We start from the raw sequence: 10,713 nt of genomic DNA, 5'->3' as shown, positions 1-10,713 counted from the left end.
CACAAAATATATTAGAAAAAATTATGTACCCAAGGGTATGTGATTTTAGATGCTGTATTTTCAGTAAGTGGGAGACTGTAAAAATTTCTCGTTTTAGTTTGGTGATAAAATAGTCCAATTTCATTTGGAGAGGAGTTTATCGTCCTTTCAGTGTTGTGGTAAAAAAAGTCTCATGTTTGGAATAGTTTAGGTGTAAACTATAAAAACTATATTCTGTATTTCCCTTTTTGAACTTGCATTAAATTCTTAGTGGTCAGTTTTGAAAAAAAAAGTAGGTAACGAACGATACAAATGTTTTAATGTGAACTTCGGTGAAGCAGTCAGTGTTATACTTGTAATATATGTAAATAAATCATTTTTAAAAAATAACTGAAGTCTTCATTTGGCTCACAGATTAATGAAATGCATTTCATCGGAGTTAGAAAATGTAAGGACTATACCACTAATAAAAATTTGAGCTTGTATGTAGAGCTCTGGACATAACGAGCAGCAAAACAGATCAACTCCATAGACATTTAATCAAAAGCTCCTCTTTTACATCACGATCTGACATATTAACAAAAGAAGAAGAAAAAACAAAGCAACCAAAAGTTTTCTGATACCAAACCAAATTACTGGTTAACTTCTTGCTCTTGAGCTTGTCTTTTAAGAGGAATGATATATAGTCCGTTCCTAGCTTCCTTTATTCTCCACCATCGGCCCAATCTAAAAAAGACGAAAAAAGATACAAATTATGAAATGTGTAAATGTTGTGCAAGAACCAATTCACTTCATATTTGTGCCATCTAGTGGTAGTACAGCCTTATTGCATAAAATTATGCCCTTGAAAGTACACAGCATTAGGATAAACCATTGAATATAAAAAAGGTTAGTCAAAAATGAAATATTAATATTAACGTTATATTAATAATATTAATACATTTAAAAGTGCACCTGGAAGACAAAATTAATTCTACCTTTCTGAATATATTTAGTGATTTTTAGCTGAACACAGAATTATCAATATAACAGCAAAATAAACCTACTAAAGAACAAACTCAACATTATGTGAAGGAATTTTTTAATGGCCAATACAATTGATAATTACTAATATTTAAAGACCAGTGGCTGTTATAGTGTATAGTGCTTACATATACATATACAACATTTAAATAATGACAATAAAATACACAAAATTCCATTTGACTAAAGAATATTTAATGTGCATTAACTATTGTTTGACAATATAATTATTGGACTTTGCAAATGACACTATATAAAAATATAAAATGACAATTTTAAATGTCAATACAAATTTAAAGGAACACTCCACTTTTTTTGGAAATAGGCTCATTTTCCAACATCCCTAGAGTAATACAGATGTGTTTTACCGTTTTTGAATCCATTCAGCCGATCGCGGGGTCTGGCGGTCCCAAAATTAGCATAGCTTAGCATAAATCATTGAATCCGATTAGACCATTAGCATCTCATTATAAAATGACTAAAGAGTTTCGATATTTTTTCTATTTAAAACTCGACTCTTCTGTAGTTGCATCGTGTACTAAGACTGGCGGAAAATGCAAAGTTGTGATTTTCTAGGCTGATATGGCTAGGAACTATGCTCTCATTCCGGCGTAATAATCAAGGAATTTTGCTGCCGTACCATGGGTGCAGCAGGCGCAATGATATTACGCAGCGCCTGCTAATAGTATAACGTGACCACCTGTTTGCACAGGGAGCGTGCCTTGCAACCATGGAGACATTAGTAAGAGACGATTTAGAAAACATTTCCTTTGGTACAGAACCTGAACCATATCTGTTTGAACCTGAATACACAGAAGACGAACTTTTACAGCATGAAAGACAGGAAAGTTTGGAAAGTGTAGCTGAACAGTCTATGGCAGAAGAGAGGAGGAGAGCTGATTCGAACTGGTGGTGCAAGTGTGGGGCTTGCCAGCCCATGCCGACCGAAAGTGAGTGCCTGTGCTGTAGCGAGTGGGACCAGGTGTTGCCATCGATGGCAAGGGTTGATCTACCTGATGAGGAAGTGGCATGTATCGCAACATCCGAGGACCTCTTAGTAATGCTGCATCCTGCAGTGGTCAAATTTTTTTTCCGGTTTGACAAAAACTGGAAAAAACGTCCCATGCCGAGTGGACCTGACGGACAGCTATCGCTAGAGTAAGTGATTTCTGCAATCATTACAATGCATGACTGCAAGATATAGAATGCGTACTGTCAGTATGCATTTTCAAACTTATATTCATGATGTGCTATTTCTACTACACAAACATAGTGCCGGTGACTTTGAAAGTTACCTAGATGGGGACTTCTTTCAGGCGCTGCGTAATATCATTGCGCCTGCTGCACCCATGGTACGGCAGCAAAATTCCTTGATTATTACGCCGGAATGAGAGCATAGTTCCTAGCCATATCAGCCTAGAAAATCACAACTTTTCATTTTCCGCCAGTCTTAGTACACGATGCAACTACAGAAGAGTCAAGTTTTAAATAGGAAAAATATCGAAACTCTTTAGTCATTTTATAATGAGATGCTAATGGTCTAATCGGATTCAATGATTTATGCTAAGCTATGCTAATTTTGGGACCGCCAGACCCCGCGATCGGCTGAATGGATTCAAAAACGGTAATACACATCTGTATTACTCTAGGGATGTTGGAAAATGAGCCCATTTCCAAAAAAAGTGGAGTGTTCCTTTAAGTGATAAAATGTCAATCATCAGATGCTATTTGCAAAAATACTACTTCCCAATGATTAAAAATACCTGACCTGTGCTCCTGTCCAACTCCCGCCACAAGAAACTTCCCAGAGTTTGAGAACTTAAGACTGTTGACAAATCCAGCCTAAAAGAGCAATAATACAAGCTTATTAGCATTGATTATACCGCAGGTACACTTACTGTAAGAGACGCGCACATCTGACAGACACATCATCACTGTGGACATTGTGCAGTTGAGAAAAATAGTGCTATTATGAACTGATACATTATTCAACCTCTCCAGATGAAGTACATTGCTTTATCCACACACATAGGACGTGATTCAATAGCAGATGGGCAATAACCAGTCTAATAGAGCTGTATGGATGTGTACTGCTCACCATAGGGACGCTGAAGAGCGGCTCCAGGCCTCTGAATCCCTGCCCACACTTCCACAGCTGCACCGCTGAATTATGGGAGCCTGGGGAGGGACAACAATGATGTTGATGGCAATCAGGTGTTTGGAGAGCAGTCTCGTATGGAAATACAGAAGGCGGAGAGCTTTGTGAACAAGGCCAAAGTGGAACGAGGACAGATTATGATGGTAATATTGCACTTGCGGGTAATCGTGTGTGTGCGTGGGGCAAAAAGGCAAATGAGAGTCTGTGGGCGGTTGTAGTTTTAAGTGCAGTGGGTTTGTTGGCCATGAGTGTTACCTGGTGTTGTGTGTAAGTGTGTGTGTGTGCACCTGAGCCACCTGATGCCACGATGTCAGAGTTGTGCAGCGCTGCCACAGAAGACACCCAGTAGGGCTGCTCCAGACCTGTGTTGCCATGGCTACCGTGGGCTTGCTTCACTGTGCTCACCGGCTTCTTCTTATTAACCGTCCAAACAGATATAGAGCTGTGCAAAACCAAAGCACGAGTGAAATGGAATCATTTATACAATAAAGCAGGGCTTGATGCTTACCTTTTCCCAAGGAGCGCATGTGCTCCCAAGTTATAAAAAAAAATAAAAAATAAAAAAATAATTAGGCGCACAAAAAAAGTTAGGGGTGCAATGAAAATGCATGCATGCATATATATATATATATATATATATATATATATATATATATATGGGCTGTCAGTTTAACCTGTTAACATAATTAGTTATGAAAAAATAACGCAATTAAAATATTTTAATGCAGTTAACACACTGACCCTGCCCCCAGACCTGTACGTCATCTTACATTTCATACAGTTGACTGTTGACAAATATGATGCTATAGCTTTAAGGATTCATTTAGAATTTAGTGTTTGATCATTTCAATTTCTGTATATTTCTGCTGAAGGGCACAGGTAAATATGACATTTATTATACTTGGTTTATGTGAAGATTATACAGGTCCTTCTCAAAAAATTAGCATATTGTGATAAAGTTCATTATTTTCTGTAATGTACTGATAAACATTAGACTTTCATATATTTTAGATTCATTACAACACAACTGAAGTAGTTCAAGCCTTTTATTGTTTTAATATTGATGATTTTGGCATACAGCTCATGAAAACCCAAAAATCTCAAAAAATTAGCATATTTAATCCGACCAATAAAAGAAAAGTGTTTTTAATACAAAAAAAGTATGCTAATTTTTTGAGAAGGACCTGTATATAGTTCACTTAAATTAGAATTTTTTTTTTTTTAAGTCTAATACATTTTAAAACTGTTAGCTATCAATTATACTGTAATGTTGATTGGCTATAGTCAATGGTTAAATATTTTATAGAGAAATCAGTATTGGTATACTGGCAGTGGTATACTATCAGTGATACTGGCCTTCAGTCATAAAATGATGCCATTAAACAAGTATTTAAAAATATACTGTCTTTATGTTGTTTGTACATTAATTTGAAGATTGAATGTGAAATTATTGCAATATAAATGTATATTAAAAAAACTTTAATGTTAGGTGGGATTAATCACGATTAATTTCAGAAAAATGTGCGATTAATTAGTTAATTTAATCGATTGACAGCACATATATAAGTTTTCTTTGCACACAAAAAGTATTCTCGTAGCTTCATAAAATTAAGGTTGAACCACTGATGTCACATGAACTATTTTAACAATGTCCCTACTATCTTTCTGGGTCTTGAACGTGTCAGTTGCATTGTCTATGCAGGGTCAGAAAGCTCTCAGATTTAATTAAAAATATCTTCATTTGTGTTTCGAAGATGAACAAAGGTCTTACGGGTTTGGAACAACATGAGGGTGAGTAATTAATGACAGAAATTTTCATTTTTGGGTGAACTATCCCTTTAAATGAAAAAAGTCTTACCCATCATCTCCACCTGTGACCATGTGTTCTTCATTAATAAGCTGGATACAATCAATGGAGCCCCTTCAGACAGACAGAAGACATGGACAAAAACCTCAGTACATGCAGGGAGGTGAAGATAATTCATCCTTAAAACTGACAAAATAAATGAAGTCTCAACCAGGCCCAATTTTGAGGTCATAATTAAAGAAAGGACATGACCACAAACTTAAACTCACTCGTGTCCATGAAAAACAAGCTGTGATTCCTCAGCAATTTTCCATACTCGGACTGTCCTGTCTCGTCCTCCTGCAGTCACGCATCTCTCTCGACTCAAACAGTCCAGCCCAGTGATCATGTCCTGATGGCCGAATCTGACGACAGACACACATGAACACAAAATTGAAACCTGAGAATAAAGAGCGAGTTCAACTGTTTTATTTAGGAGCTGGTGTACCTACAGGGTTTCTACATAAGCGTTCTCATCCACGCTCCACACTTTTATTGAGCGGTCATGTGATGCGCTGTAGAGGGTGTGAGTTCCTCGTCTAAAGGCCAAACCCTGCGGAGGAAGCATTGAAGCAGAAGCGATAAATTCAGTTCAATTTGTGCAAATGGTCATCATCTAAAGTCACACTATAATATCTAAATATATATTAGAGATGGTCTACTCACTGATACAGCATCTCTGTGTCCTTTAAACTTGTACAGATGTTTACATGTCATCGGATCCCAGATCATGATGAGTTTATTCATGTCTCCACTAGCCTATAAAAGAAAGAAAATCACACCTATTCAATTGCATCCAGCTTTGTGTTTTCAACTAGTTGACAAAAACTGTAACAGATCAAATTGATCAAGGCAGTTCCAGATATTATAGAGAAAAATATCAGTAAAATCACTTTAAACATTCTTCATAAATATAACATTATAACACACACATATACACACATAATATACACATATACATAATATTTTCTATTTGAATACATTTTATTCCTATGAGGAAAAAGATAATTTTTCAGTCTTCAGTGTCACACGATCCTTCAGAAATCAGTCTAATATGCTGATCTGCTGCTCAAGAAACATTACATGCATGCATACATACGTGAATTAGAGCTATAGCAAAAACAAAGGGCATGGAGGAATCAAGAGTTTGGAAACCACCAGCAACCAACAACGACCTGATCGGCTGAGAAAACAACAGTAGTTGATGACAGACAAATCATAAAAGCTTTGAAAATGAATCATAAAAGACGTGTCTGTAAAATCACCAACAAATTCCAGAAAGCTGGGGTGATGCTCTGACAATCTACTGTCCTCAGGAGACTTTGACACAGAATTACAGATGCTACACAGCAAGATGCAAACCTCTGACCAGCACCAAAACTAGAAAGGTAAGATTAGAGTTTGAAAAAAAGCACAAAGGTGAGCCAGAAGAGTTTTGGAACTGTGTTTATGGACCGATGAGACAAAGATGAACCTTTATCTAAGTGATGGGAAAACAAAAATGTGGAGAAAAAAAGGGAACTGCAAATGATCCCAAGCATACAGCCTCATCTGTAAAGCATGGTGGAGGTGGTGTCATGGCATGGGCATGCATGACTGCCTTGGAACAGGCCCTCTCAACTTTACTGATGACTTAATGTATGATGACAGCAGCAGAATGAATTTGGAAGGGTACAAAACCATCTTGCCTACCAATATTCAAGACAATGCCACCAGATTAATTGGGAAGTGCTTCATATTGCATCAGGACAATGACACAAAACACCCTGCCAGTTCAGTCAAGGAATTTATAAGGGCAAAGAAATGGAAAGTCTTAGATTGCCCAAGTCAATCTCCAGATTTAAATCAGATTGAACATGAATTTCACCAGCTGAAGAAGAGAGTAAAGGCAGAAACTCCCCAAAACAAGCAACAATTGGAATTGGCTGCATTAAAGGCTGGGAAAAGTATTTCAAAGGATGAGACCAAGAGTCTGGAGATGTCTATGGGTCACAGACTCACTGCTGTGATTGTGCGCAAGGGATCTGCAACTAAATAATATCTTTTAATCTTTTATATCTGGCTTATGTTCAACTGTCCCAATACTTATGCTCGCATCAATGAGTGGGATGAACTCTAAAAGTGCTGTTCATTTTATTTGGTAAAACATGTATGTGTTGAAACGGCGAATAATAAAATGTGACATTCTGTAGTTTTGTCTCATATTCATCTTTTAATCATATTTGCAAATGTCGTGACTCCACAGCCAACAGAGCAATTTGGTCTTTAAAATGGCTGTGCTGCTTAATATTTTTTTTTTTTCACGATTCTTTGACAAATAGAAAGTTCAAAAGAACAGCATGTATTTGAAATAGAAGTAATTTGTAACATTATAAATGTCTTTACTGTCACTTATCAATTTAATGTGTCCTTGCTGAAGTACTAATTGCTTTATTAATTACATACAAAGGACATAGATGCCTTCGACATACTATGAAAATACTGGATTTCAAAAATTCCTAAACATTAATTGAAATGATCAAACATATTGAAATAAAAAAAAAATTAAATGGTCACTTGGGTATGAATATATTAAGACATGGCCACAAAATACAGCCCGTTCAATTCCAAGGCACAAAGGAAAAATTAATAGGTAGAAAACTGATAAATAATATGATCCAATGAATTCCAGCACTCACCAGGTATTTCCCATCAGATGATATGGCCATACACAGGACGTGAGCGGTGTGTCCCATATGACGCGCTTCTGTTCCCTTCCGTCCTCCTGCGATCTTCTGCACCTTCTTCCCGCTCTCCACCTCCCCTGTAGATCATAATCATCTTTCATTTAGCAGCACACTGACTCAAGTTCATACTGTACAACACAAGCTTAAATGCCTCAAAACATTCAGCAGAGCTAAGTTGACCTGTCAGACTCACATTTGATGATGGAGCAGTCTTTGCTTGCTGAGAAGATGTATTTCTCATCTGGGGTGATGACGAGACATGTGACAGGTAGCTTGTGTCCTCTCAACAACCTGATCTCTGCTGGGTCTGGAGCTATGAGCTAGAAGAGACGTCACGGTGATGTTACAAACAGGAAGTAGCAGTGGCGAATCAAGATGCACAGCAGCTAATGAAAACATCACTCACTTCTTTGGCTATCAGTCTTTGCAGTTTGCCTTTCTGTTCCAGCTAAGGAAGATGAAGAAAAACAAGTGATTATGAGACAACTGAGATGAACTCTTATTAAAATAAGTTTATGAAAAATCCACTCACTGTAGCCATATACAACATCTTCCAAAATAACAGTTTTAGGGCCAATCAACACAGATTTTGAGCAAGTTATTTACATTTTTATTTTTTAAGTAATCTTTTGTTTACAATTAATCAATCATATATTCTTTTAAACCATTGTTTGTGACCCTGGACCACAAAAGCAGTCTTAAGTCGCTGGGGAATATTTGTAGCAATAGCCAAAAATACATTGTATGGGCCAAAATTATCAATTTTTCTTTTATGCCAAAAATCATTAGGATATTAAATAAAGATTGTGTTCCATGAAGAGATTTTGTAAATTTCCTTCTGTAAATATAACATAGTAATATGCATTGCTAAGGACTTCTTGCATTTGGACATCTTTAAAGGCAATTTTCTTAGATTTTTCAGATTTCCAAATAGTTGTATCTCGGCCAAATATTATCCTATCCTAACAAACCATACATCAATGGAAAGCCTATTTATTCAAATAAGTGAAAAATGTTGTGTTCCAGGGTCACATTTGTCCTTCAAAAGTTATTTGAAATGTTTTTGAGTTTGCTTTGGTAGAAATATACAGCTCCTTCCTGTATTAATATAAAAACATGAGTAATTCAACAACTCCGAGCAACCCGACTTGCCATAACTGTAAATATTAATATGCACGCAGATTTGAAAGAAAAACAATGAAATTTAAAAAATAAAAACAATCGAAATCTAACACTCAAAACACACCATGGCCCAGTTTCACAGACAGGGCTTAGCCTAAAACAGGATTAGGCCATAGTTCAATTAGGACATTTAAGTAATTGTTTATAAACATGCCGTAGGAAAAACATTACTGGTGTGCATCTTAAGACAAAACAAAGACACTGACATGTTTAAAGATCAGTCAGTGCAAGTTTCTTTCAGTTGAAACAGCTCAGATTTACATTTTAGTCTAGGACTAGGCTTAAGTCTTGTCTGTGAAACTGGGGGCATGAGTTGTTAACTTATTTAATATTAACTTAAAGTCTCAGGAGGAATTCAAGGGGGTTCAGCTAACAAAACAGTTTGGGAATCCCTGTGATAAATTAATGTAAATGCTCATAACTTGTTTATGCTGAACATTTTCTAAAAAAAATAAAAATAAGCAAAAACTTACCACATCCTCCTGCAGTCTTCCAGCTATGAGATCCGCTTCAAATGATTCCTGCTCAGCTCTCTTGTCCTCTGCCAGAGACAGCACAGTGTTCAGGTTCAGAGAACAGAGGCAGTGGTCAGTCTATGTGTGGATGCTTGATCTTACAAACCTTCCTCTCTCAGCTGATCCAGGTAAAGTTTGGCCAGGCGAAGTTTCTTCTCTTGCGGCGTCTCCTCGATCTCGTCGTCTTCCAGTTGTTTTCTGTTTGGATCAGCACTGCAGAAGAAACACATGGGTCATTTTTTTAATATAACATCAGCGTTCACCAAGCACAACAAACTACGGTCCTTTAGCTCAGTTACCTTTCATTTTCAGAGTCACTCGATATTTCTTCATCCATTCGCTTACTGAATTTTTTTGATCTGCTTTTGCCATCATCTGCATTACTCTTGAAATGCAAAAGAACAATACTGATATTAAGTTTTATTTTAATCATAGCAGTACGAAATCTAAAAAGATACAAGTATTTCTCAGTATCATCAACTAAATGTAATCGTACCTTTCTTTTTAAATCTCCTTTATTAGGAGCCGCAGAGATAACCTTTTTCTTTATGAAGAAAGACGACATGATGGAGCATAAAACTTCTTGTTTTATGAGATAATTTAGCGGTGGTTGGCTGCCACTCACATGTTCACAAACACATGCTTCCTGCAGCTCTTCTTCTCGGATGGTTTGCTTGTGTGTTTGCGCTACAGCGCCGCCTAATGGAGAGACTGTACATTACATTGAGGTGCTGTGACGTACACAGGGTGGGACTAACAACACCAATATAAACATAACGACAATAATTATTATTATTAATGGATAAAATTATGCAGTATAAATGCATAATTCAGTATACAACTACTACTTATAATAATACTATATTACTACTACAAATTCACATACTACTGTACATACTATATTACTAACCACACACTAATACTACTGCAAATAATATATAAAGAAATAAAATAATAATGATGATGATGAATATATAAATAAATCAAATAAAACACAGACATATATACAAACATGTAATAAAACTCATAATTAAGTATAACAATCAAATAATATATAATGTAAATATTACAAATCAATTCAAATATTATATAAACATGCCGTAAAAACAGATAAGTACACTACTACTAATAATAATTCTAATACATTACTATTATAATTATTATAAATTATGGCTTTTATTTGTATTGCATATGTTTGTGTGTATTCTCATGTTATGATATTTTAGACATTACTATACTGTGAGTGACTGTTTGCCCCAGTGATCAGTCCGCTGTGTTTTCTCT

The 10,713-nt window shown here is 36.1% G+C and overlaps 1 protein-coding gene across 2 annotated transcripts; it reads right to left on the bottom strand.

Annotated features, from left to right (window-relative positions):
* Nucleotides 1–499: 499 nt before the first annotated feature.
* On the bottom strand, nucleotides 500–10,122 carry LOC306857262 (U3 small nucleolar RNA-interacting protein 2-like). Of its 2 annotated transcripts, none has more exons than XM_079397113.1 (15): nucleotides 9,926–10,122; nucleotides 9,729–9,814; nucleotides 9,536–9,642; nucleotides 9,388–9,455; nucleotides 8,139–8,180; nucleotides 7,926–8,052; nucleotides 7,685–7,809; nucleotides 5,673–5,765; nucleotides 5,459–5,559; nucleotides 5,237–5,371; nucleotides 5,019–5,081; nucleotides 3,457–3,602; nucleotides 3,101–3,180; nucleotides 2,771–2,844; nucleotides 500–705 (listed from the first exon to the last, which is right to left on the bottom strand). In XM_079397113.1, exons 1-15 carry the CDS (start codon nucleotides 9,992–9,994, stop codon nucleotides 612–614), a joined length of 1,410 nt encoding a protein of 469 aa, XP_079253239.1. In that variant the 5' UTR covers nucleotides 9,995–10,122; the 3' UTR covers nucleotides 500–611. The 2 variants fall into 2 exon arrangements, with proteins under 2 accessions (XP_079253239.1, XP_079253238.1); XM_079397112.1 differs by having other exon boundaries at nucleotides 3,448–3,602; nucleotides 9,926–10,107.
* Between the last annotated feature and the right edge of the window lie 591 nt (nucleotides 10,123–10,713).

The sequence above is a fragment of the Barbus barbus genome (assembly GCF_936440315.1).
Source record: "Barbus barbus genome assembly, chromosome: 37".
Classification (NCBI taxonomy): domain Eukaryota; kingdom Metazoa; phylum Chordata; class Actinopteri; order Cypriniformes; family Cyprinidae; genus Barbus; species Barbus barbus.
Note: the sequence above shows the minus strand (reverse complement) of the source record. Positions and strands in the feature narration are given on the sequence as shown.